At 38.9% G+C, this 27708-nt stretch overlaps 1 protein-coding gene across 4 annotated transcripts; it reads right to left on the bottom strand.

Annotated features, from left to right (window-relative positions):
• Nucleotides 1-143: 143 nt before the first annotated feature.
• On the bottom strand, nucleotides 144-27289 carry golga1 (golgin A1). Of its 4 annotated transcripts, none has more exons than XM_037098393.1 (24): nucleotides 27100-27288; nucleotides 23709-24009; nucleotides 19719-19809; nucleotides 18211-18285; nucleotides 17016-17113; nucleotides 16895-16927; nucleotides 13816-13944; nucleotides 13049-13218; nucleotides 12713-12824; nucleotides 12515-12598; nucleotides 11322-11447; nucleotides 10191-10286; nucleotides 9770-9865; nucleotides 8892-8987; nucleotides 8323-8463; nucleotides 8069-8143; nucleotides 7593-7682; nucleotides 6909-7011; nucleotides 6381-6541; nucleotides 6024-6182; nucleotides 5811-5870; nucleotides 4574-4798; nucleotides 4365-4451; nucleotides 144-3146 (listed from the first exon to the last, which is right to left on the bottom strand). In XM_037098393.1, the coding sequence occupies exons 2-24, from the start codon at nucleotides 23835-23837 to the stop codon at nucleotides 3066-3068; spliced, it is 2517 nt and encodes an 838-aa protein (XP_036954288.1). In that variant the 5' UTR covers nucleotides 23838-24009; nucleotides 27100-27288; the 3' UTR covers nucleotides 144-3065. The 4 variants fall into 4 exon arrangements, with proteins under 4 accessions (XP_036954288.1, XP_036954289.1, XP_036954291.1 ...); XM_037098394.1 differs by having other exon boundaries at nucleotides 12734-12824; XM_037098396.1 differs by lacking the exon at nucleotides 13816-13944 and having other exon boundaries at nucleotides 27100-27289.
• Between the last annotated feature and the right edge of the window lie 419 nt (nucleotides 27290-27708).

The following is a 27708-nucleotide window of genomic DNA, read 5'->3' as shown; positions in this document are numbered from 1 at the left end:
AAGAAAAAAAAATACTGGATTATCAATAACTGCACTATAGAATAAATAAAATTAGACATGTTTAATATTAGCATTGCACTATGTGTAAAATAACATGGAATGATAAAGGGAACATTAAATATGCAGGATTTGGAGCCAGAAGGCATGGTTTTATCATTTCAGATTTATTAATGAAGGAAACCTTTGTAGTGGCAGCAATTGTTAAATCATGAAAAGCAAAAGACAGAAAAGCTGTTGTGATTGTACAGTTGTGTTCCAGGGTTTAACAGAATCAGTTCAGTTAAAAAGTGTGAGACAGCATGATATCCATCAGTCTGCTACCTGTCATTAGTAATACTAGATGATGACAATTCTGCATTCAAATATATACTCCTGCATCCCCAATATTCAAATAATGTAATCAGCACACTATGTCACACACCATGAAAACAACAATTTGACCTAAGATGCAGTTTTCTTTTCTGCTACTGATAATCATAGCCAGACAGCAACCATGTGTATTTCTGCTTCATACTGTATGTATACCTCTGGAACGAATACAAGTGCTGAATCCCCCAGCTTCAGAAATGAAAAGCATTGTAAAGGACTGAGGAGACTGCTCTATAGATTGAACTATGCACTTTAACAGTAGGCATGCAGATTCCCTGAAATCTGGACTTCCCTCTGATGTAAAAATAAACCTCATCATGTTGTGAGTGACATCACTCAGAAGAAGAGGACAGAGATGGGCAGTGAGACTGGGTGACAAGCCAAGGCAGAAACATGATTAGGTTCAGGTCTATGATGATGATTTTGATAAATACTGCAAAATGGTCACATCAAATCATTTACAGCCACTGATTTATAAAGTTATCAATGCATACAGTATGAACATATTTCTATATATAAATAGACATGTGGAATGTACTTTTATTTACATTAGCAAAGGCAGGTAAAGGTAGAGCATGTCTTCCAGTCATCTTTTACATATCATTCACTTACTTCACCACACTGTAAAACTAAATGATGATGACTAAATGATTCATATTGATGTTAATGGACTTAAAACAGTGTGTGAGTGTGTGTGTGTGTCTGTGTAGATACTTGATAGGTGGTGTCAGCCAATTTGTCCATCCAGTAGCAACAATTGAGGAAAGAGATTTTCTCATTTCATGGTTCTAAGCCTCAATGGAGTGCACTTCTAAGCTGACCCCACAACAAGCTCTACTAGTCAAATAATTTAGCTTATACTGTATGTGTTTTAGGATGAGGCCATGGTTTAATTAGTGTTTGCCAATCCAGGTAACAGAAAATGGACATGGGGCAAGGTCTTCCATAGAAATAATAACAGTCATGGCCAATGCTGTTACGATTTTATACTCATTTAGATGAGCAGTCAGACTACAGCATGGACAATAACAGTACATATGTTTATGTAAGTTGGTAGATAACAAGAGGTTGCAGTGCAGAAACACCAAAGATACACTATGTTTTCAGTATTTTAAAAACAGAACAGTGTCCCTCTTAAACAGTTTGTCCACAAGGGAGGACTTAAGAGTTTGTTTTTACACTGTGATAGGTTCTTCTCAGTGAGGATCTTGGTCCAAAATATTTGTCAACCAAATTTAAGCGGTCCTTATCAAAAATGCTCACTAAATATCAAAATATTCTTAGATTTTTCACTCTGCATCAACTATATTGTAATACGTGTATGGGCCTCAACAGTTGAAGTCTTGTTGAGACTGACAACTGACTTATGGGTTCAATGTCAATACCGACTAATTATTAAGCATCAATTATATATAATAAAATATCAATATTCTCATTTCTCATGAAGTTACGGAATTGGAGGGACAGAAATGAAGTGTATCATTTTTCTTTTAATATTCAACTAGTAAACCAAAATCAGAAAATGAAAAAACAATGTGTTATTTCATTATTAGTTTATGAATCTGATACTAAAAAAATATGGTTTGTTTTTCATACTTCCATTTTATGCTGAGATTAAAAAAAAAAAAAAAGGGAACTAAAAAAAAGTCAGGGTCTGAACTTGATTTTGGTATTCATCACATTATATGATTATAGGAAATAGGATTGTTTTTTGTTTTGTTTTGTTTTTTCTTACATGTTCTGATTTTGGTTTCCCTATTGAATATTAAAAGACGGAATGATACACAGATTGAATTGCCAGACTGAATTCCCATCCCTGGATGATAGAGTAGACGAAGACATTTCTTTAAATTCTACCATGATTGTATTTCAATTGATAATAAAGAAAACAAATGTACTGCTATTCCATTATATAAATAGTTGACATTTTAGTACAAATTCAGAAAAAAGGCCCTGCAAATTCCACATGTAGGCAAATTTAGATCCTTCAACATAAATATGAACCATTTATGTCCATTTAGCAGGAATCATTTAATAATTTCACTATATTGAAACCAAATCAACTTCGGTATCCTGTTCAGGTCATTAAATTATACATATTAATTAAGCAGCCCTCTGTGATTTAAAATTAAATAGTAGCAAAGTGACAGGCTAAAAGGTCCTTTTGCAATCAAAGCCTGTACCACTTGTCCATTAAGGTCACATTGCTTTTTGTTCCAACACAATCTGGGTAAAACATTAGGCAGTTCCTAAAACAACAGTCAAGTCAGTCTGTTATCTCTTTTCTTGTTTGTTTCGTTTTCTTTCATGCTAACTCAGTTTTTCATGTTTTCATAGACTAGAAAATATCAGATCTGTGTCATATGTCAAGGAAGACAAATGAGACTTGAGACACAACTCCATTGTGAATGATGTGTCTGTCAGTTTACACTCTATAACATTTGGTCAAACGTCCATCTGCCATTGACAAGAAACAACTGATTATGAATAGGTCTTAATCCCACAAACATACTGTGCAGTCCTCTGTCCCCACAGAGCAGACAAAACTGATACAGACAGAACTGTGGGAGAATGTTCAAAGTTTAAAGCTAGAGTCATGCTCAGTGATGGGAGCCTCAGAGGAAGGTCTCTCTCCTCAAGGAAGTGGCTCATTAGTTCCCCTCTCTCTCCATCGCTTCAGCTCTTTCTGATGCTCATCAGCTCCAGTGAGTCACAGTGCCTGAGACTGAAGGCCTGACGATCCCCTTAGGAGAAGGCTTGGATCCAAACCAGGACATCTAGAACACAATACATACCATTCACCAGCTTGGTTTACAATAAAACAAGCTTAAATGTATACAGTACATACTGTCAATCAAAAGACCGGGGTCATTTAGAAATGTTCTTATTTTTGAAAAAACAAAAAAACCCCACATTTTTAAAAATGAGCATATCATTAAATTGATCAGAAACACAGCCCCGACATTATTGATGAAGTAAATTACTATATTAGCAGATTTCTGATTTTAATGGATTATCTACATAGGTCTACAGAGGACAATATTCAGCAAGCATCACTCCTGTGGTCCAAAGGCACAAAGGCACATTATGCTTGCTAATCCATGTCTGTAGTGTTTAACGGCTAATTGATCATTAGGAAACCCTTTTGCAATTATGACAGAACAGATACATAGGCAGACTAGCACAGAAAAAGACACACTCTGTCACTGGCTAATAAGAGGAAAAGATTAAGACAGGCAAAATAACACAGACACGGAAGAAGACTGGAAGTGTTACCATTTTATTTCCCCAACGATCTCTGATCTGATCATTCAAGATTTTTTTCTGACCACTTTTGTTCCTCTAAGATGAATGTTGACCACTGTCCTACCAGGTTTCAAATATGTTTTGGACAGTTCTTAACCCAATTTTACTACTTTCAGCATCCCTTTAATCATTTTCTTTGCTTGATGCAGGCCAATAATTTGACCATTCTAAGACATATTTTCTAGGACCACAGGATGTGTCTTCAGACATGGTTGTTTAAGAAATGAGAAGCTCCTCACTGCATCATTTAGGGTTCAATAACTTGTTTCCAGCTGGCTCTTCCCCATTTGCTTAGTTAAATCCAGGTGGTGATATATTTTTGGCCAGGCAGTGTATATAAGAGTAACTTCATTCTAAAGACACACTGGGCCTAATAAATCATTTTCATATTATTCAATCCCAACTGGACCACTCATGAATTTCATTCAAACCTTAGAGACATTTCCAAATGATGACAATAAAATGTGTTCTCTTTGATGACATGTATTTATGTATTCAATTAAGAATTAAAAGTGACTTTTTTTACTCTGATCACAGTAACACACTTAACTTTGATCGAGAAACAAAGCTTTAGTAGCCTTTTGTTTTTCTACTGACACGTCCAGATGTCTAAAGTCACTGTCCTTTTGCAATGAAGTGTCTTTAAGGCTGAAGACAAATAATACAGTGAATATTGATCAAACACCAACCTTGTACTCCAGAGTTTGTTTCAACATGTCCTCTTCCTCCCGAGTGAAGTTCAGCAGCACAGATACAGCTCGTATTAGCTGGTATGCCTGACAGAGTGAAACAACAGATTCAGGCTGGGTTTGAGGTGGAGCCTAGGGTCAGTCATTGAGTCAATATGAATCAGGCAGACCCACAGTTTTATACACAGAAGACTTTTTAGCCTACTTACCTCAGCCTCTCTGGATGACATAAACTTAAGCACAACATGTTTGAGATACTCAAAGTTGATTTCTCGTTTGTCGTTGAGGTCTGAGGTGTTGGTCACTGTGGGGTTGGAGGTTGGCGGGCTGGGGTTGGATACTAGAGGCAGATCTGGACAAAACCTCTCTTGTTTTTCTGCTCGGATTTCTGGCAACTTCTCCTTCCCTTCAGCTTCTGGCTCAGGCTTTAGCTTCTATAGGGCAAAAAGCAGGAAACACATATGAATAACAATATTAAATCAGAATTTAACTAAGTGAGTACAACATCAATCAATTTTGTAACGTTAAGAGAGCGCTTAATTAACACTATAATATTTTTAAAATGATTTTCAGGTAGATAGTCATTATGATAGTGCTGTGGACTGTATTGTACATGGGTAGCAGAATAACACATAATGAAATTAATCAACAAGGTAACATGTATGCAATTAATTAAACAGCTCTTTCATCAAGTGAGATCAGTTTGCTTTTTCTAATTTCATATTCCATTTCATAATACTTGTGGAAGTTCACATTTTTCAGAATTTTCTTGCCAATCAATCATGTGCATCTATATGATGCATTTATGTTGGCATGAATTCAGCAGGTTCAAGTGGACTTTTTTTTTTTAAACAATAGCTGCTTTGACTTGACATCAAGCCTGAGGCAGAGGAGAGAAAAATAATACCAGCAAGCTCCAGATTGAGGCACACAACATGAACCACTTTGCTGATCTGAATAACTTAATTCAGTTCAGAGATTTGTAGTCACTGACTGTGTGGTCTATTCTATAAATGCGTGGATGTTAATGTTCTTGGCTGATTCCAATTTTCTTTCTTTCTGAGGGCAGTAAGCTACGGTGTTCACAAACATTTGTATTTCTTTAATGGAAAAATCCATTGTATGTTCATAGGAAAACACAGACTATTGAGCAACTCATTATTTTTCCCAAAACTGCACCAAGTTACAGGACCCTCTCTCACTCTCACAAATCTTAAATTTAAGTGCTCTGTTAATGGACAGAGTTTAGTTGTGCAAATAAGATCCAGCTAAAAAATAACTGTAGTATATTCACTGTAAATACATTAACCAAGTTGTATGGTTTGGACCTCATTAATTTGGAACATTTTTTTTGGTGTGAACTGGCGCTATACAAAAAAAGATTGATTTATTGCTATTGTCAGAACAAAATAAACAGTAAATATATGTAGAGATTCGCTGGCTGACCAGTTCCTTCTGCAGCGTCCTCTTCAGTTCTGCCAGTCTTTGTTGTAGCTGCTTGATGGTCTGTAAAACAACATCAATGTGTTTTAGGTGTGATGCTTGGTCTATCGCAGGTATTCATTATGTATCTGCAGAATGCATTTCCTTTGACATGATGCTGATATTTTTCAATTGAAGCTAGGACAACAACAGAATGGGAGTGTAAAGGTAGCTGACCCTGTTCTTGTCACTGAGCTGCTGCTCCAGCTCTCTGTTGACCTTCTGAATGTGATCCAGATCATCCACAGTCACACTGCCATTATGGTTCTCCTCACACACTGCAGGGCTGTGAAGCTGTTCTGTTAGGGTCTCTACCTCCACCTCCAAGTATGAGATCTGGGTAACACATTCCAAACCAAACTGACCATTTAGTCACATTTGAATTGTGGCACGAGTTGAAATTTACCTCTATGGACAAATTATATCAGAAAAAGATAATTTATTCATTATATTATTCTTGCTACATCAATAATGTATGAAACATGTAAGGGCATGTGTGCATGTAGGTATTTCTGACTGTATGATGGTACTGACCCGCGCTTGACAGCTGTCTAACTGCTGTGTCTGACTCAGCAGCTCCTCCCTCAGGCTCATCAGCTGGGAGTCTTTGTCCTGCTCCATCTGCTCCATCTGGGCTCGCTGCCGCTCCACCTCCTCCTGAAGTTGGACCAGTGATGCCTGCCGATGCTGCACCTCTGCAACACACACTCGCACATTTGATTGTTTTCTTGCGGAAATTTTGTACAGTAGGAGGTTAAAAATCAACCACTTTATGAAAAGGAATATTTGTGTTTTGTAAAAAAAACCAAAAAAAAAACCATACAGAATTGTTTTTAACTAAAACATTCTGCAGAGCTACAGAAAACCTAATAAAGCCAACACTTTGCTACAGTAGCATTTGTAATTAATGGCAAGTCCATTTCTGCATGGATTACATCTGAGTTTTCATAAAAATGGTATGCCGATATGTAGTCTAAATCTAGTACACCATTCAAACAACCCACTCTTACACAAAGATTAATTGCATCAAAACTCATATCATGATTGTGTATGTGTGTCTACCATTCTGGAGTGTTTTGATGTCTTCCTCTCGAAGTGTTAGCTTCTCTGTGACTGTGGACACTTCCTGCTGTGAGCTCTGTAGAGATGTGTTCAGCTCTCCAACCTGGAACAAATCAGGTTAAACACAGTACAAGTTTTTACATTCACACAGTATCATTGTATCATTAAAATTTTCTGACTAAGTCCACTTTTTTCTCAAAACTCCAGACTGCAGCTTTAACTAGAATTACTACATTGTGGTTGAATGCCTCTGCGCACCAGTCAAGTTTCTGTTTCTGAATTGTGGAGTGGATATCAAATGTCATAACTTCATCATGTTATCCTATTAGATATTTGTATGTCAGATTTTATTGTAATTATTGTATTAATTTCTGATTTAATGTGTTTTGTCAAGTCACAGTGACCTTGACCTCTGACCTTTGGCCACCAAACAGTTCACCCATGAGTCACAGTGGACATTAGTCCCAAATTTGACAAAATGATCTCAAGGTGTTCGTAAAATAGGATGGATAGATGGATGGATGGATGGACAGAATCTCAACCCAAAACCATAATGCCTTCAGCCACTGCTGTTGATGGCACAGAGGCATAAAAAAATGTAAATGTGTGTGTAACACATGTCAGCTGTTGCCTTTTTTTTATTATTGTGAATATTAAATGATGTGTGACATGTATGCCACTTACCTGTGTTTGCAGCTCCCCCTTCTGTTGTCTGGTTTCTTCTAGAGCTTTGGCAATTTCCAAGCTCACTGTCTGCCGGTTATTCAACTCCACCTGAGGGCAAACATCAAGAAAAAGGCAAGAGTGAAGATTAAACTGCAAACATTTTCTTTTAGTATATTTAGATGTCCATATTTGGAGTAAACCTGAGAAGTTTGGTGGCTGTTCAGTACAAAGTCAATAGCTTTGCTGCTTCATAGTCATTGCAGCTGTATCACAGTATGTGAAGAATACAACTGGATAAAATATGTCAGGTCATGCTTTTAGTGTCTGATCATCTGATTTTCATTATTTCCTTTATACAGTGACACTTTAATATTAAATCTATTATCTATTAAATGTTTGTATTTAAGATTTTGAATTTCTGTATCACCGAGTTCCCAGATTAAAAGTCGTTTGTGCAATGAGGAAAAAAAAAAATAGTGTGGTGTTGTTCTTACCTGGCACTGCTCTAGCTCTTCTGTCAGCTGCTTCAGAGTGGAGTTTGTTTCTCCTATCTGCTTGTCCAGATCAGCCTGGCACACAAGAAGGGTAAATATTAGTCAAGATGGAGCTCACAGTGCAAAAAAAAATACGTTTATATCAATGACTAATTAATGTGTTGCACAGTAACTCATGTGTAACACAAAAATTCTGCATAGCACTACAGAGTACAAATAAATCTTCGAAAAAAGTAAATGGGAGCAAAACATACCACCCTGTCCTGCAGCATCTGTCTTTCTGTCTGTAGAGAGGTGATGCTGTCCTCCAACCTGCTGGTCTTCTCCTGACTCTGCTGCTCCAACAAAGATACCTGCTGATCCAGAAATGCCTTCTCTGCACTCCACTCTCCTTGCTGAACCAAGCACACAAAAACACATAGTTCAACATATGTATTTAAAAACAAACTTAAACATGATTTAATCAAGACTGAAATCATAGTTTGTATTGCACCCAATTCAGGTTTTGTCATCAATTTATTGATGACAGCAACATGTCTTTCTTTTTTAACTTTGTGTTACAACTGTCTACACACTGTGGATGAACATCTTATGATAATGATAGTTAATGTGCATATTGTGACTACACACTCACAGCTGCTAAGGAAAGCTCTACTGAGCCATTTCCCCCCGCTGGCAGAGAAGCCTGCGTTACAAGCTGAAGCGTCTTCCAACTATAAGTTTATAGGATGAGATAAAAGTCTGTCCACTCTAAGAGGGAAATGCCAAGCCTGTTGCTGTCTTAAAAGCTCAATTTGTGCTCTGTAGTGATAGCAGTACTCACCAGTTTATCCATGTGCTGTTGTTTCTCTGTGATCTGCTGCTCTGCACTCTTCAGTCTCTCATTACTGTCAAGGAGCTTCTGCTCCAGGTTAGCTATCTGAAAAAGAAAATAATAGAATGATTGATTGTAACCAGATTTCCACACTGTGAGAAACAACACCAGCAGGAATTCATTTATTTCCCATTAAAGTGAGGAGCCAGACATACTGAAGTTAGCCAGAATGTCCTTGCCATGTCCTAATAATTTAAGGGATATTCCGGTGTAAGTTTAATTCATGTTTTAACACACCTTGACACCGAGTAGGACCCCCCTCGGGAGAGAACTTTTGCGGACCGCTACCTTACGTAGTTTTAGCATCCTCAGAAACAACCGCACGACAACAATACGCTGCAGTAGATGAGTCCAAGTACAAATCAAAAATCACAAATAATGCTAAGAACAGCACCAAACTTCAGCAACATTAGAAACAGGGTCCCAGCACATAGTTCGAGGCATCAAGCATTTGATATCGTTGCTGGATTTGACGGAAAAGATAAACAAAACTCACCTCTCCAGCTGCAGGTTTGTTGTGGGGAAGCCCTGTGAGTCGATTACCGAGTGCAGTAGAGTTCCGCAGCTCAATGATGATCTGAGGATGCTAAAACTACGTAAGCTAGTGGTCCGCAAACTTTATCTCTCAAGGGGGGGGGGTCGTACTCGGTGTCACGGTGTGTTAGAACAAGGATTAAACTTACACCGGAATATCTCTTTAACTGTAGTGAGGTGTCACCAGAAAGTAAATACTGTCTGATTCCTTGGTCTCCAGAACCATGTTATTTTGTTAATAAATAATCCTCCAAAACTTGGTTAGTCTCGCCCTAATGTGGTTGTTTGCTTACTTGTGCGTCTGTTCTTTCTTTGTAGGCTCTGGAGGAGTCATCTTTGTGTCGGAGAAGGGTTTGCAGCTCAGTGATGCTGCAGCTCATTCTGGATACCTGAGGGCAGACACGAGAGAGACAATCTGAGAGGCATCTTCTGACACCTTCAATAAGAATTACACAATACAATTTAGGCTGTTCTAAATATGACAGAAAAAAGTAAACTGAAATCAAAATGACCAGATGTTAAATGACAGAAGTCATGTTCATGGAAATGAGAAGAAATAAAGTAGCATTCTTTTTATTGGCCTCAAAGCTGCAACAGTAAAATTAGGTAATATCTCTGCAGTTCTATTTATTCCATTTGGTGCCAAATGATAACAGATGATAACAGATGAAGAGACCACACATCAGGGTTTAGGGAACAGATGCATTGGTCTACCTGTGCTTCCAGAGAGCTGACAGTATCAGCATGGTTTGTCCGAACCACTAGCAGCTCTGCTCTGGTTTCTTCCAGACTTTGCTCCAAGCTGGACTTCTGAAAAGGCAACAATAGCACTGATAAATATGAGGTTTATCTTCTATATGCTTGGGCAGAGTAATAATGAAATACATATAAATGGTAAGCTTAATATCATGTTAACATGTTGTATGTTTTCAAACCCTACATATGTACCACAGACTGATCAGATGAAAAACTGATTAAAGTTTCAACAGTATAAAAAGATGGACAACATACAGATAATAAAACAAAATGTTCCTTTACATAAACACTGTTTATAAGCACACCATACCTAACATAACATACATAATGCTGGTTTGCTGTCATTACATAAATACACCTATAAAATTACAACTGGGGTCTTTACAGTTTCATTTTGTCTATGAGTGTATCGGGAATTTAGTCAGTTTCATTGCATCTCATTGAACTGCAATTGTTGATGTTTTGGTAACAGATCCAGCCCTGAAATGACTGATTTACAGAAGTTTATTAATTTAGCATGTACATACTACTCTATATACAACCCCAAAACCAAAAAGGCTAGGATGCTGTGTAAACCATAAATAAAGTGATCATCTGTCAATCCTATTTGACTTCTCACCATTCATCAAGCACATGATTCTTTAAGGGATATCACTACATGGGCTCAGGAACATTATTATTATTATTATTATGATTATTATTATTATTATTATTATGATTATTATTATGATTATTATTATGATTATTATTATGATTATTATTATTATTATTATTATTATTAATAATAATAATAATAATAATAATAATAATAATAATAATAATAATAATAATAATAATAATAATAAACTAAGTTCATTTGGAAATGATTGGATTCATAACTATTTACCTTTAACAGAGTGTCACAAATTTGGGGAATTTGGGTTGAATATCATTGTTCGGAGAGCTATCCTGCATGTCTTTAGGTTTTTTTGACATTCTTATAAATCATAGAGATGAATAAGTTTTTCTATGTCTGCCAGCAGTTACTGCCACATCGGACAAAGCAGTAGGTTTCAGCCAACCCTGGGCCCTGCTCTAGATGTTCTTCACCTCCTGGAGAAGCTCCTGCAGATGGTCGTCCTGGCTAAGATTCCCCTGCAGTCGTCTCTCAAGAGAAGTCACTTTTTTCTGAAGGTCCGTTAACAAGCGCTCCTTGTCCTCCTCTGTCACAGCAGCCTGAAGATATGAAGGCAAGACATGAAACAGGCTTTCAATGCTGGCAATTGGAAAACCTGGATTATATATGTTGTTCTTCTGAACAGCTGACAAGATATTCAAACAAGTTGAACAAAAACATATTTTGTAACATTCGGTTATCCTCCATTGATTTCCTGGTTGCCTCAGAGAAATAATGAAACTCCCTGAATTCCTCTGCCTTGAATACATTCTCATTCTGAATTATACCCTGCTGTTCAGGAACCTAGAACAGTCACAGTGATAAGGACACCTGGCTGATGTCAGATAGAGGTAAATAGCAATGTACAATCACAAAAGTAACGGGCAGGCCACATATCCTGCGTGAGCAGCATGTGTACATGACTGTACATTTTGGTTTTCATTTGGGTACCAAAGTAAAAAGGTTAGAGCAGCTGCACAGCCCATGAGAGCAGCCCAGGTTTCTCTAGTGCATTTCATGTTAGGTTGCAGCGGCATGACATCTAGAGATCTTTTCTGCATGAGGTGTGCAGCTGACTGCAAAAATATCCCTGAAAATCTGTGTACAGTCATACTGTAATATCACTGAAATTAAAAGAATATACACAGGTAATGGGTAGTATTTTTCCTTGTATTCTCTTTTTCTTTCTCTTCCCTCACTTTATTGATCATCATGAAAGGCAGACTCCATGTAGACAGAAAGTAGCAGCCGTAGCAAAAAACATGTGAGCCACAGCAGTTCACCTACACAGCCATGAAGCGTTGGTCAAGAATTTGAAAAGAAATGTATGGAAGTAGAATTTAGATTTTATACCACCTATGGCAAACATATCTATAACTGCAAAGGTTTAAAGGAACAATGCCAAACTACAACTAAGTCAAGGAGCTATGTGTTCTTTAAGTCTTCATTTATTTGAAAAAGGTTTCTTTTATGCGAGAGCCCCTGTATTGTTAAATGGCCCTCTCAAATCCTTTACAATTTGGTCAATCTTAGATTTCTGTTGCAAAATATTACAATACATGTATTATAAAATGTATTACATGTTTACACTTTAAACATGAAGCCCCCAGTTTGATTACATTCTCACCTTTTGTTGTTGTAACTTCAGGGCATCATTTTCTGTCTGTAATTCCTGCAGGGACCTCTCTAACGTTGACACCATACTCTGTGACTGAAAAACAAACAATTCACAAACTCACTTGCCTCACAACTGCCTTGACAATTTGTTAATGAATTAAAAGCTTTTAATAACTTTGGTAAAGAGTGTAACGTGTTCAGGACTGACTTTCTGAAAGTCTTCAGAGACCTGTTGGATGACTGACTGCAGTTCTTGGCATTTTCCCTCCAGCTTACTGATCTTCTTATCTGCCTCTTCTCTGAGCAGCAGCAGTTCCTCTCTGCACACAAATCACAGCTCAACAACAAATGGGAGCTTTTAGAGTAGGGTGTATTGAGCCCTTTTAGAGATTTTTTTAAAATTTTAAAATTTAACTGTGATTTTTTCCCCATACTTAAAAGCTCACAACAACAGTATCATCCCATAAACCTACAGTTTTATATCACAGCACGCTTAATAAAGAGCAGAAATTCACATACTGCTGCCTGTTGCATTCCTTCTTACCGCTCTATTTCAAAGTCAGAGTTGAGTCTGCAGCTCTCCTCATGCTGCTGTTCCAGGGCCTTCAGTTTCCCCCGAGCCTCAGACAGCCCTCGCTTTGCCATCTGAAATTCTGCCTCCTTCTGCTGGAACTCCTGCTCCTGTTTGCTCAGCTGCTCCTCCTTTTTCAGCAGCTGATAGACATAAATAGAAAATAAATTATGATCAAACATACCATGCACTGGAGCCCAACTGATATATCAGCTGATCAGCGTATCAGAGATAATAATGGTATAATGGTATCTACCTATATGATCCCTGTCGTGCGACAATAAGAAAACTTATTTACAGAGATTATGATGCAGAAAAAGATACTTTGTGTGCTGCTATCTATGACACAAGTGTTTGCTCACCACATTTAAGAATTATTACAAATAGTGTGTGTGTATATTGGCCAAAATATCAATATTGAAATTAATTTCTTCCTAATATCAGTATCAGCCCCATAAATCAAGGATCGGTCGGGCTGGCCCATGCACTAAAGATGTGCTACTATGAACCCTGATGAAATCAAATCACACCTCAACAAACAAAGTATCTGTAATCACATTCAGTCTACTCTCCTGTCCTGTGGCTCACAGACTGCAAGAAGTGTAGCTCTTCAAGTGACCACAAATCCTTTTGGTTCATGTACAATTTCACAACTAATTACAAAATGACAAAAAGATGGTGTAGACCGCATCACTGTTTTTAAGTTACAAATCCAACCATCCAGCTCCACACGTACGCACCATGTGTTTAACTTTAGCGAGCTCTTGTTGCTGAAAGCCCTCCAATTCATCCAGGTCATCCCTTTTCTGGAAGAGTGCTAAGCTTTGCTCCATCATCTCTTCAAGCCGGGCTGACAGGGCAGCCTTCTCCTAAACAAACACAGCAGGTACATTATGCCAGCGTACACATGCATGTGTGCTTTCAAACTTTTTTGCCAAATTAATTTGCAGAAATATTATGTAGCCTATACATCTCTCTATAAAAGCAAGGAATCTCTGTCTGTCTGTGTATCTGTCTGTGCATGTGTACCTCAAATATCTCTGCAGATCAGGATCAGACTGATCTGAGAGTTTAAACATGGCTGCTGCCTGGTTCAAGGGTTTGCAATGTCGCATTTGTTTGGACTACAATGATACCGTTTATAAATTATTTCATAAATGCTTCATGAATTCCGCTAGCATTGTCAACAATAGCCACCATAACCACGTGTGCACCAGAGCCAATCACTGCGGAGCTCAAGCCCACGACATACCTTAAGAAACAAGCTGATTTATACCTGCAGCGGCGCGAGCTGGACCGGGATTTTGCCGGCAGTTCGGTCCCGTTCTGTGCATCTAAACTGAATGTTGTGGATTAATGAGACTAAACGAGTCCGGACCGAGTCTGTTCCAGTCTGGGATCTGGATATGCGAGGACAACAAAGTGATATCAGAATCTGTGGATGTTTGTGTGTAGCTAGCTGCTAGCCCACCCCCACACGGCCCACCTCCTGAGTCAACGGACGCACCGGCAGGTCCAAAACCGGACTTAGGGTCAATAATGTCCGCCACGCTTTTTCGCAAACATTGCCATCACTTCGTGTCTGGTGCAGGAAGAAATGGTAAAAACGGGCTTTTGTCATGAAAGTGTCCGCAGGCAGCAGGTTTGGTTGCTGAGGAACTGGGGAAGTTGTGTGAGGGACGCGGGCGGTGAAACAGACAGAGACAGAGATGGCGAGTTTTGAGAGTTGAGAGATTTGTGATTATAGAGCATGTTTGGAGTGTATAGTTAATATGTTATATGGTGTTTAGTGTAGTGTGTTTAGTGTGTAGTGTAGTTGTTTTTTTTGTGTTGTGAGTCAAAACAAGGAGGAGACTGCTGAATGTGGAACAGGCAGGAATGAGCTGAGGAGCCCTGAGCCTGAGGTACTGCCTGCATTTAAATGTAAATAGTTACTACTACACTTATGCACAAATTTAGCAAACAACATTTATATTTGCATTATAACTAATGCAGTTGGTTCATTAAACATATTTGTGGTTTCACAGTAAAAAAAGTTTTTCCTACACAGATTTAAGTTATTTTGTGATTTTAGGTCCATAGTGTTAATATAGTATGTCAAAATTAAAAAATAACTGTACAGTCACACATGTGAGGTTGTGCTGAAGATAATGACACCAAACAAAGCAAGGTAAATAGTTTTTAAGGTGAAATATAATGGTATAATCAAAAGTAGTCAAAAACAGCCAATTATATCCCTGACGTCCTTCAAACACAACCTCATTTAGCCATGCATGAAAAAGCTACTCAACCCCCCACTTTTCTATAGGAATTGATGCTTCCTATGAGCAATTCACTAGTTGCTTAAAGCCTAGACAGGACTTTGAAAACAGTTCGCAATAAGCTGATATTTTTTGAATTCAGGCAAAAATCATACGGTATATCTAATGCCAAAAAAGCCTGTGGTTAGTCCGCTTTGCTTGACCTCTACAACTAAACAAGTCCTGCGTTCAACTGGAACCAGATGGAGACTCTTCTTTTCAGGAAGTCTCAGTCTGAATTTTTAGTCTGTGCCAGACCACAATAGCCAACGTCTACAGAAAGTGCAAAACAAACTAAAAAGGCAAATGCACCAACATTTTGGTGAACTGCACCAACGAGTTAGGTGCGAAAGCACACAATCATAGGCCCTGTCCACACGGGTGAAAATGATCTTTTTTCTTCTATGTCTTCCTCGTCATCGTTTTAAGAATGTTTGCGTCCACATGGATCCACTGAAAATAAACGAAAACGGTGTAGATGTTCCAGGCCCATACGTGGCGCTTGACATTCACCAAAAACGGAGAAGAAGACACAGAGCATGCGCATTAATCTTGCACGCTGCAAACAAACAGACAGTAGACGGAGAAACCGAACACAAGAAGAAGAAGATGAAAATGGCTAGTGCAAGGAAACCAGAATCTTTTGTGTGGACCGGTAATGAGGTCGAACTGCTGCTGAGACTCACACTCAACTACAAGGCATGTAAGTTGCAAGAAAGGCTCAATATGTTCTGCGGCACGAACACGAGCATTGTTGTTGTTGTTGTCGTCATGAGACGTTGCGGGGTTCAGAGATCAGAGGCAAGAGGTCGAGGGGTGGAGCGATGGCGTCATCGTTTCGGAAAGTATGCGGATTCTCCGTCCACATGAAAACGGGAGGGCTGCGTTTTCGGATTTTTCCACCCTGAGACCCGTTTCCAAAAAAGTGCGTTTTCAGGTGCTGCGTTTTCAGGGTCCGTGTGGTCGGTCGGCCAAAACAATGCAATACGTGTGCATTTTCGCAAAAGAGCGTTTTCGTGTGGACGGCCCCTGAGTGACACACTGTTTTTGAACTCCCTGATCATTCTGTTAGGCGAGGCAAAAAGGGTTGCCGTGTAGAGTACTGTATGAAGTTACTGCTAATACAAACTGAACATTTCCTACTGTGGAAGCTTCACTTTCAAAGCAACAGTTTTTTAATGACGTTTATTATGCAGTTGGCTAGTGATGGGAAACGCAATGTGTCAGGGAGTAGTTTTATACATTCAATGGAATTCATGGGATAAGAAGGAGCTGTTAGAGCTGCAGTGGACAGGCTGTACTTCTCCAACATCCATCAATTCGTTTTCACTCATTAACTTAATCAGATTCACCATAAACTTTGGGACTAAATATAACATTTTGCCAAACAAGCAGTTTCGCTTTTGCTTTGACAACAAATCCTATACCATCGCCTTGTCTGTCAACTCTCGCCATGTGAAGTGAAATGTGACTCCCACATCTCTGTGCTGCAACTCTGCTGCTGCCAGAGAAGACTTACTTTCTCCACAACGGCCATCTTCTCCATCCATTCCTGCAGATAAAGTTTAGAAAGAGTCATTCATACAATCAACAATCAACAAATCAGGATTGTACAGTAAGTGAGACACACAGACATTTACCTGATCCTTCTTTTCCAATGCAAAAGCCATCCCCTCTGCCATTTTGGTTTTGCTGGCCTGGTGAGTCTCATTCTGGTCTTGAAGTTTCTTTATGGATGCTGGGCAGTCAAAGTGAGAGAATAAGAGAGAAAGGGAAAGATGGAAACCATACAGAGAGTTTTGTATGCAACCAAAAAGAACAGAAATATTGAATGGCAAAGACAGTGGCACCATTAGTAGCTGTGAAAAGTTAGAGTCTGATTAAGAAGTATGTTCATCCCAGAAGCAAAAACAGGCAAAGACAGGCAAAGACAAGCGATGCATGGCAACTGACAAAAACTAAAACCCAGTTTGTTGAAAGTAGCACTGTAACATCTTTGTGCGAACAAAGAAAAAAATCCACTCCAAAGTCAACTCTAAGAGTGCAGCTGTGGGTTTATTAAATTAAATTGAAAAGTGAAATGGCATTGGATCATTTCTGGCAGTAATGACAGAGCCGGAGTGGGACACAGCCACATTCACTGGTCAGTGAGGGTTAGATTGTGATATTTCTTGTGTACAAATCCAGATTTCAGCTAAGCGGAAAGATCCCCAAAAGAATCAGAATTCATCCTTAGAAATATCGACATGTCATCTTGACTCTTTTGGACCAAGAGTCCAACAGATGTCACAAAAACAATCAAAAATATGAGTACGAATCCATCACAAGAACCAGATATACCAGTTTCTCCACTGGTACTAAGCCCTACAGACCAGAATGAAACACACCATGTTGATATTTAAAAAAAGGGTGTGGCACCAGGCATTGCCCCAATGTCATTGTGTACATACTGTCCAGCTGAAAGAAATATGTTCCAATCACATCTTTATAAGCTGTCCACACATTAGAAAAAAGGACACTATAAACTAGAACAGCTATGTGAGGCAAATTGAGGAAAGGTGCGTCCACAAACAAAGTAACAGACAATGCATACATAATTCTGAAATAAATGTGCTGAAAAAATACCAGCATACAAGATCTGAAGGTGGATTTTGAGATTACAAGGAAAAGGCAGTTGGCACTCCCAAAGCAATCATCTGAAGCCCAAAATATTAGCATCTGAAATAAGAAATGATCTTCACAAGAGGAAGTGATGATAACCTAGGTGATGGTTATTACAGCTGACAGACAGATGAGAGAAAGGAAGCTAACTGGGAGGAGAATAGAGGTACGTACAATCCTGATGCTTTTCTAATGCAATTTCAAGCTTGTCCTTGGTCTTCTGCATAATTCGTAGCTGCTCAGCGTAGTCTAGTGTTGGGAAGTAGGGTGATGGGATGGGGTATCAACAGTACATACACGTATACACGCACACGCACCAACACACAACCACACACACAAAACACAAACAAGGAGGAACAGGAAGATGGCAGTAAAGAGAGAGGCAGGAGAGAAAGTGAACAAAAGGAGAGGGAGAAAGCAAAAGGGAAAACATGATGAGAAATAATGAAAGGTAAAACTATTAATGATTTTCTTATCTGAGAAAACCATACTGGTTAAAAGGCTGCATGAGAATGTGCCACCTTTAACCTTTCTTAAGGGTGCAAAGTCAAATAAGCCACCCAAAGGAAAAAGGAGTCATTAGACTGAGTAATGGGGGGAAAAAGCCCTAAAACTACAAATATGTTAGGATTTTGTCTCATTAAGTACACACCCAGCAGACATTTCAACAGCAACACGTGATAATATTAACTCTGAGACATTAATGTAATCACCATGACCAAGAAAAATGACTTTTACCATGGCAAACACCCTCTGTACTGCATATTTACAACATAAACAGCATGTTCAGTTTGTAGAGAAATCAGTTTTCCTACTTTAAATTAAAAACTAAAAGAAACAATCCTTCGAGGGAACTGATATAAAAAAATGTAGTAACTTAAGATGGTTTAGTGAGTAGAGGGCAAAAGAGGAATAGTATTTTTTTCAGTTTTCACAGTATCACATTAAACATGATATACTGATGCTAAACAAATGTTATTTCTGATAAGTTGCCATCATCTTACTGCAAGACTGACTCACTTGAGATTAGAATCTGGATCTATGGTAAACACAGTGTCTCATGAACATGAAAGCCCAGAAATGTCACTGCTTAGTCGCACGCAGAACTGAGAAAATGTTATTAAATTACTATAAATCTTCCATTTGCATATCCAAGCTTACAAACTGTTTCCTAACAGGATCCAGGCATAGCCCTCTGACAAAGAGTTCGTCTAAACAGTTCTTGCCAGTCTCATGGACTGGAGGGTTTCAATTTTCACTACAAAGACCAGTGTTAAATCTAAAATTATTTTTGTTGTGTTTGTAATTTAGTCTAGATGTTCTTTCTAGATGGGTATTTCAGACAGTTGGTCCTGTCTGGTCAGACAGATATCTATATCAATGTTGTCAGGGTCTGGCAGTTTTAAACCAGAATATGTGTATTTATTGTGGGTGTGGCTGTAGTTTGTGGAGGAAAAAAGAAGCAAAGTAAACATTTTTTGCAAACCTTTTTGTTTTGGAAAAAAAACCCACAATCTGAGCTTGGCCCTGTGCATTGCCTTGAAAGGAGTAGGTTCCTAATTGATCATTTATTACACAATTAACAATCTGGTTCAAATTTCTCTGACCTTTGGAACTGATTTCTTCTGACAGCTACAGGCTGAATCACTCCACCTGCGTAACCTCAGTGTGATCCATCTTACCTGATAGCTTGGCCTCAAGCTTGCGGATCTGATCATTCCTTCTGAGGAGTTGGGCGGGAAGGTCGTCCCTGGAGCTGCTGCCATCAGATGCCTATAGAAACACACACACACACCATTATGTAGCACTTCAGGGCTAAATAGTAAGACTTACAAGGTGTCCACTGACAACTATTTTGAGTAATTTGCAACCAATAAACCAAATAAAGACCAGATCTGATTTTGTGCAAGCTATAAGCTATAGGACAGATCATTATGATGAATGAGGCACTTTTAAGATTTACCGTAGTTTTGTTTTCGGGCAAGCTTATTTTCAATGGAGTGCAGGGGCACTTTTACACTAGCATCAAATTTGAGAACATTATGTACACAGAGTTTACTAAAAAGAAGGTTTTTGAACAATAAGTACTTATTTACTTATGTAGTTAGGTTCTCAAATACAGATTCCTGGTTAGCTAGCATCATTAACCTCCTTGAAGTGAAACTCTCACCAAAAAGCAACCTAGGCTTTATTTGTGAATGTATGAGTCAAACCTTCGTGTAAAAGCATAATTATGACAAAAGAGGCACTTTTAAAGGTCCCATATCATAAAAACAGGTTTTCTCTGGTCTCTACATGTATAAGCTGGTCCTCCCTGAGCCTGCCAACTCCCAGAATGAGCAAAACAAGCAATTCCTGCATGGTCTCTGCAGCGCAACCACTGGTAACACTGCGCTCCTAAAGGCTGTTCAGATTCTGCTCCTTTCATTACGTAACAAAAGGAGTCATTATCATAGGCCGGCCACCTCTGTGCGGTGATAGAAGATATCCGATAAGTAATTAAGTAAAGTAATCAACAGCTTTATGTTTGTTGCTGAGGATATTGCATTGCTTATAGGTTCACTGTCAGATTTTAGAGCAGCTTGATGAACTATTGTTCAGTATTGTATTATACTGATGGTGTTCCTGTAGAGAAACAAATGGTCAATTTGCTATTTCTGATGGACCTGAAACAAATGTACTACAAAGCAAAGTGAAGATTTCTTACACTTTGTTCTTGTTAGTTATTTACATGTCCAGTTCACTAAACAGTGTTTAATTATTTTAAATCACAGCTGTTAACATTTAGGTAACATTTGTTTTGTTAACTTAAAATTGGCAAAATTACAGTAACGATCCAATCATAGTATGTTATCTAGCTATGTTTGTCATTGTTACAGTTTTGATTTAACAGATGCTGTTGCACTAGTGCTGTATGATGGACAATGTACGATTTTTTAGCGATACCAGTTTCAGAAATGCCCCTGATATTTGGATCTGATACTGGATTGGAACTTGGTATTGGTTGACACATAGTTCAGGTTTCAGAACCTGTACCAGGAAGGAAAGGATGGTATTGGTACATTGCTAATGATATGTCAGTGGTGTTTACTAGGGAGCTGAAGGAATAATGCAATTATTTGAAACAGACCTAGGAGGTAAAGTCGTCACTAGTTGGGATCATGCAAGCGAGCTGGATAAATGTTGGCACTCAATAAAACTCACTGAATCATAAAAGTCACATATCAGCTAGCAGTATTGCTACTCAGCGACTTCACTTAATAATTTAGCCAGGTGCATCTGAGATGGCTCTACAGTCTCAGGAGTCTTGCTTCCCCTGTGGATTGCAGTGAACAGAGCTTTACCACAGGAGTGGATTTGCTTTACAAACCATGAAACAAATATTTCTATTGAAAACAATTAGGGAACTCATAGATAATGTCCCTAATGATGTCCAGTGCATGCAGTGGAGAACCCACTATAAAATGAGCAGCCACAAGCAAAAAGGGGAAAAAAAATTCAGCAACTAAACACAGACAAAGCCAGCTGTGAGTGTTTTCTGTTGTGGCTTCAGGTTACACTGGTCGGTTCAGACATAGGATCCTAATCATGCATTCAATACAATAGAGACCAAACCACAGTAAACAAGTTATCCCCATTCTACACTGAGGACAGTCACACCCAGGCCTGTTAACTTTACCTGCCTGACTGGTGCCAGCCAAAGTTCCATTCATAGAACAGGACTTTTCTGTCACGTTCCACAACTAGAGTAGTATGTGAATAGATTATCACAGAAAATTAAAAGAAAGTCAAGAATGAACAAAGTAGAAACAAAACTTAGCACTTTCTGTAAAAAGACCAATTCAGAGAACACTGCAAAACTGAATGACTTCCTTGACAGGATTAATCAAATTTCCTTTCTTTCTGATTTGACCATTAATACTGAAAAGAGAGGCTGCAGACACTCAGTCTGTGATTTTAAATTAATTATCTCATTATGTAGCTGTTTATGACCACAGCCATCAGCATCATCAGGAGCTGCCAGGGGATCGCTGATGTTTAGACAACTGGCCTAAATATCACAGTATTGCTGGTAGGGGGTGTGCAAACGTTTGAAGTGCTTCGTTTTCACCATAAGCATGTTCTGTCTATGTTAGGCCAAAAACAGATTTGATCTGGTAACAACTGTAACAGTTTCACTTTAGAGCATGGAGATGGTCTTTGTCATAGGCTTTCTGCCCTGCCCATCCTCAACTATTATTGCATGCCCGAGTACATAGTGACAGTGACAAGTCGAGCACTTTCTTTAAAACAAAAATGTCCACAGTGGAATTGTATTATTTCCATTGCAGAACTTGAACTAATAGCTAAGCTAAGAACAAACTCTTATTTTTTTTCTAATGAGTCAAACTATGAGGCTACAGCACAAACTTTTCTAAATATTTTTCTCTAACATTCAAATGGATATTAAACAAGCTTTTTGTTTTTGCAATTTTTAATCAATTTGTCCACAAATTAAGATGTGATGAAGCGAAATCATCAATTTGATTTTGTCAAGTCTGACAGTTTCATCAGTACATTTTTTGATTCCACAATGTCCACCATGACATTCACTTTTCTGAGCCATGACTATTCAGTATTCTTTACACATAATTACACACAATACTCATAACTACATTATTACATTAGTTCTAAGTAGTAAGGGGTCAGATTACTCCCAGTTTAGAACTTTGCAGGTGTGCAGCAGAGATCTAAATTAAGGGAAAGTTTGTGACTGGATCTTGCATGGTTGTGACGCTATCACAGTAACAAAAATCTCACAGGCATGCCGACAGACACATTGCATCTAGTAAAGTACTAAAAATATTTCTGTTGTTGATCCTGTTACAATAGGTGTTTCCAGACACACACTGTGCCATTATGACACACAAACACCGCTACTTTAGTACACTGTTACATCAACTACAACTGGGACCACTACAGTCGGGGTATTTGCTGGTTTCAGCAAGACCTTTTTAAGACCTTTTGAATGCCACTTGGAATGGAATTGCAAGACTGATATTGGTTGGTGCCGATACCGATGTTTGGAAGCAAGAAAATTCTGATATCCAATACACCAGTCTATATTATATATAGGCAATATAATATTGGCTGAATTTGGATATGAAATACCTATGACGAAATCATGTAATGATCCCACAAAATCGACCCTGATAAATAAAAACTTGAACATGTGAATGTAACTGTGAAATGCCAAAAGCCCACTTCATCCAACCGAGGGAGATCCGTGAATACATAGAATTTAAGACTTTTTCCAGGTCTGCAGGGACCCTGACTACAGCAAATTACAGATGGGAATTAAATATCCAGGAATTTATAATACAGACACTGCCACCGACTACAACTGTAACTAATTTGCTACGGTTTTGCACAGTGACCATACACAGTCTAGCCATAAATTCGGTTTTGACCTGGTCTTTCATGATTCATTTGACTTTTTTGATTTGTATCAGTTTATTACTCAATTACTTTCAAGTCTACTGAACTAGGTTTGTTGTCTTTATTTGTTACTAACAAAAACTAATGGAATGAAATGTATGAACAATGGTTGGTTATGAACCATTGATTGGGTAAACAATTTAGAAAAGCAAACATCAAACTAGTGACTGGAGATGATTTTACAGAGTACTCACAAAGTCATCTCCCGAGTCAGCCCCCACTGAGGTGATGGATTCCTTGCTGATGGTGCGCGGGATACGAACACCACTCCGAGGTGCTGTGGCTGCCTCTTCTGCTATCTTCTTCTTCAATTTGGCGAACATGTCTGTCCTTTCACTGTCTCCTTTTGAGTGCAATTCCCAGTTTCTGGTAAGCAAGCAAATTCACTCCCTGCATGGAGTTTATGGCTCCTTGTTCTGAGGGCTGAAACAGAGCCACGTCCTTATGCAGTACCACTCAAGACAAGTTCGAACTGGTGATTCCATTCTGCTACATCTAGAAAAGTAAAGAGACAGTTAATAAAATTGTGAGATTGACATTGCCTGGTTCCGTAAAGTTTGTTTTTGTCATGAAGAATTTCAACCATGTATATTATCAGTTGCTGACGCATCACCTAAAGATCCAGAGTCTTATCTATCTTTCCATGTCAGGTCTGCTGATAGTCATATCAACATCTTACCGCCATTTCAAGACAGTTTTAATGTCTATATCTGTAGACTATGTCACAGACATGAAAAAAGTACAAGACATCAGGTGAAAGGCAGTAGTTTTACAGTGCTCTCTCTCTCACTGTCTCTGAAAGTTTGTAAACAAAAATGTTATTACATCTTCAAATGATGCTCCCCAAACGAGAACACTGCTCACAAGTGGAAAAACTGTGACTCAGTAATTGATGGTCTGATCAGAATACTGCCGTGGGTTCCTGGCCAATATTCACTGAAAAAGTAGTTAAAACAGTGTGTTTGTGCAAGGAGCTACATACTGGTTTGTTGACATCCGTGTCTTCCGGTAGCTAGACCAAACTAGTCAATCCGTCGAGCATGCGCTCACTTCCTCACTGGCGGAGACTGAAACATATTCCAGCATTTTTCGTTTTTCTGTTCATAATGTACATGTCCATGTCAACACAGATGTCAACAAACCGGTAGGTGGCTACTTTCACAAACACACTGTTTTAACTACTTATTCATTTTGAGTCATACACACTACAGTGCTGTGTTGTAAGGTGTCTGCTGATGTTGCATGAATTTGGGGTGAGATTTGGAGCATGTTAAGACGCTTAAAACACAGCGTAAAGTTCTGACCCCATGCTGTTAGCTGTCAATGCTAAATCTCCGTTCACGAAGCCCTGTAATGGTTGGACCAAATGTGTTTGCATCTTTGGTACTGGCAAGTCAAGGGTAGCTTGAGCAATGAAGCTGCATATTTAAATCGACCGAAGTTCTCTTTTAATGCCCAGTATGAGCTGTAAAGAAATCAGTCAATTTTTCCCTCACCCATGAAATGGCAACAATTACAAATGTCAGCACGTCCCAATTTGCAGTGATGGCAGTAGTTATGTTCAGAATGCAACCAAAAGTTTAGCAATACTGTTTCTAGTAATAAAAGACTCACAAATTCAAACAGAGTGCACTTCCTCAGCAGTTAAAGCACAGGACCCCAATAGGTTTAACAGGCAAAGAGTTAAGTTTAGCAGGAAAAGGGTGAAAAACTAGCTTAGCTCAAAATCACTGCTGCAGATGTAACAGCTGCATCTACATCTGGATCATCTGTGAAACAAAGCATCTAGTTACTAAATCAGAAATAGAACTGAAATGCAGCAGTATCTCATTTTCTCCATTTCTTGAGGATTAAATGAACCAAACTTCAAGTGTGAAAGCACCAGAGTATAGTGGTAAATGCATAGCACTGTATATGGGATATATATTGCCACACCTCTATCCAAATTGGATCTGACTGAGAACCAGAGGAAACACTGTGGTAGCAACTTGTAAATAACAAGACAGTCACACTAAATGTGAACATAAATTAACAAAATGAACACCATGATGTACTGAAGACTGGAAACGGATAATAGAGACCACAAACTCACCATGACACTGTTTACTGAAATACATAGTAAGTGAGAAGTAGGGGTCAGGTTCTCATAAGCTTACATACAATTGGAGCTTGGAAACCAGTGGAGTTGCTCCCTGCTGGCCTTGGAAAGAATGCAAATTTAAGACACTTCGGCACCGGCTTCCAGACCTGACAGCTCTGTCCACTATGTACACCGATCAACCACAACCTGAAAACCACCTACTTAATATAGTGCAGGTTCCCCTTGTGCAGCTATCTATGACTGTCCAGCTAAGGTTAGATACTTATGTTCTGAATGAAGTCAAGGAAATCTTCTAACATTTCATTAAAAGTAACTTAAAATAGTTTTTCTTTACTGCCATTAGTACATGGCATATTAGAAGTTTTGCCTCTTGGCAATCACAGTTACTACACACCGATCAGCCACAACTTTAAAACCCCCTCCTTAATATTGTGCCTGTGCCAAGACAGGTCTGACCTGTCATGGTACTGGGACGTTCCTAGTGGATCCTTTGGGTGTTGTATGTTGGGAGGTGGAGACTCCATGGATCTGACAGATTCGGATCTGGTGGATTCTGGGGGCCAAGTCAATAACGTTGGGATTTTCATGTTTCTCAAGCCAATGTTGAGCAATGTTTGTGGGGTGCCTGTGCCCATTGTCTTGCTGCTGAGCCACAGCCATCAACAAGCGCCATGCTACGAGGTGGTGTACTGGTCCACAACGATTTTTGGGTGTTTGGTGTGTGTCTCAAGAGGTGTCCACATGAATGCCGGGCCCAAAGTTTACCAGCAGAAGATTTCATTGTAACTAGGTGATCTATGTTACCCATATCACCTGTCTGAGGTTTTACTATTGTGACTGATTTTATACTGTGTGAGGTTTAAAAGCATCTTTAGTCTCTCCAGAGTAATCTATTCCAGATTTGATAAAGTACTGTTTTATCTGGACTTGGTCCAATGTGCTCTAGATTTATCTGTGATCTAAATGTGGGGAAAAAAGCAGTGAAATATGATGTTTTGCATTTCCATAAATGAAATAAAGGTTTCACGCGTCTGAAACTGTGTCAAAGACTCTCTGGCTTCTCTGGAAAAATGTAAAAATTTAGACCAGACAACCTCTATGTGCAATGTTTTAGGCCTAGACTTAGTCTAATGTGGTGTAGATATGGGAAATAAACAAGGAGAAATCTCTCTTTGCACTTTTACAATTAGGTTTTAATACATTTGAGAGAGGGTTTCGCACAGCGTGAAGGCTTTCCCTAAATATCTGCCACAACAGCAAGAGGTGCAAAAACAGAGGACAGGTCGCTGAACGATGTTAGCAAAATATCTTTAAAATGTTCCCCTTGACTGCCGAATCGGAAGAAACTTCAGCGTTATATCAGCCTATATGTTTTGACTGACAGCTAGCTCATCTAGCCACAACAATGAGAGTTAACGTTACCACCAGCGGCTGTTGTTAGCTGTCGTTAGCTTGCTCGTTCACTGAAGACGTATTCCTCTTACCATATAAACTTCGATAAAAATATTAGTTCGTGGCGTTTTCAGGTGCTCAATGACTGTGCGTTTCGCCGTATCCACTCAAAGAATAGCTGTCGTTGTGACAGTCAATACCAACTCGCAGGGTGCTGTCTCGTCTGTCAAGCTAGTTACTGCTAGTTGGTAAGCTACACGTAATCATCATCCCAACACAGATGACTGCAGACGTCACGGCTGTGCCTCTGTTCATTGGTCGGAAGAACTGAGAGGTGTTGGTACGTAGCTGGCAACATGCGCCGCCTACAGACACGAAAGGTACTAGCAACAGTTTAACGCTGGCTCGTCGGCTGCTGCATGGACTGGACAAGAAATCTATGCTTTTCCCTGCTAAAAGCGACTCTGGACTGCTTGGCTGACTATCTTTCTTAGTTTTATGCAAAACACTTTACAGTTAACTGAAAGCTGAGAAGGTTTTTGTTTTATTTGTGTCACTGCCTGTTTAAATTGGTTTATGTTTTACTCCTATGTTTACCCCCTAATTTGGAGTGTCTGTCTGCCGTAATATTCAGGTGACAGTACTTACTGATGATAAATTACACCTATGTGAAATTTGTGGTGAACATTATGTTCTTCACC

The sequence above is a fragment of the Acanthopagrus latus genome, chromosome 5 (assembly GCF_904848185.1).
Source record: "Acanthopagrus latus isolate v.2019 chromosome 5, fAcaLat1.1, whole genome shotgun sequence".
NCBI classification, from domain to species: domain Eukaryota; kingdom Metazoa; phylum Chordata; class Actinopteri; order Spariformes; family Sparidae; genus Acanthopagrus; species Acanthopagrus latus.
The sequence above is the reverse complement of the archived record's forward strand: the minus strand, read 5'-3'. Positions and strand labels throughout refer to the sequence as shown.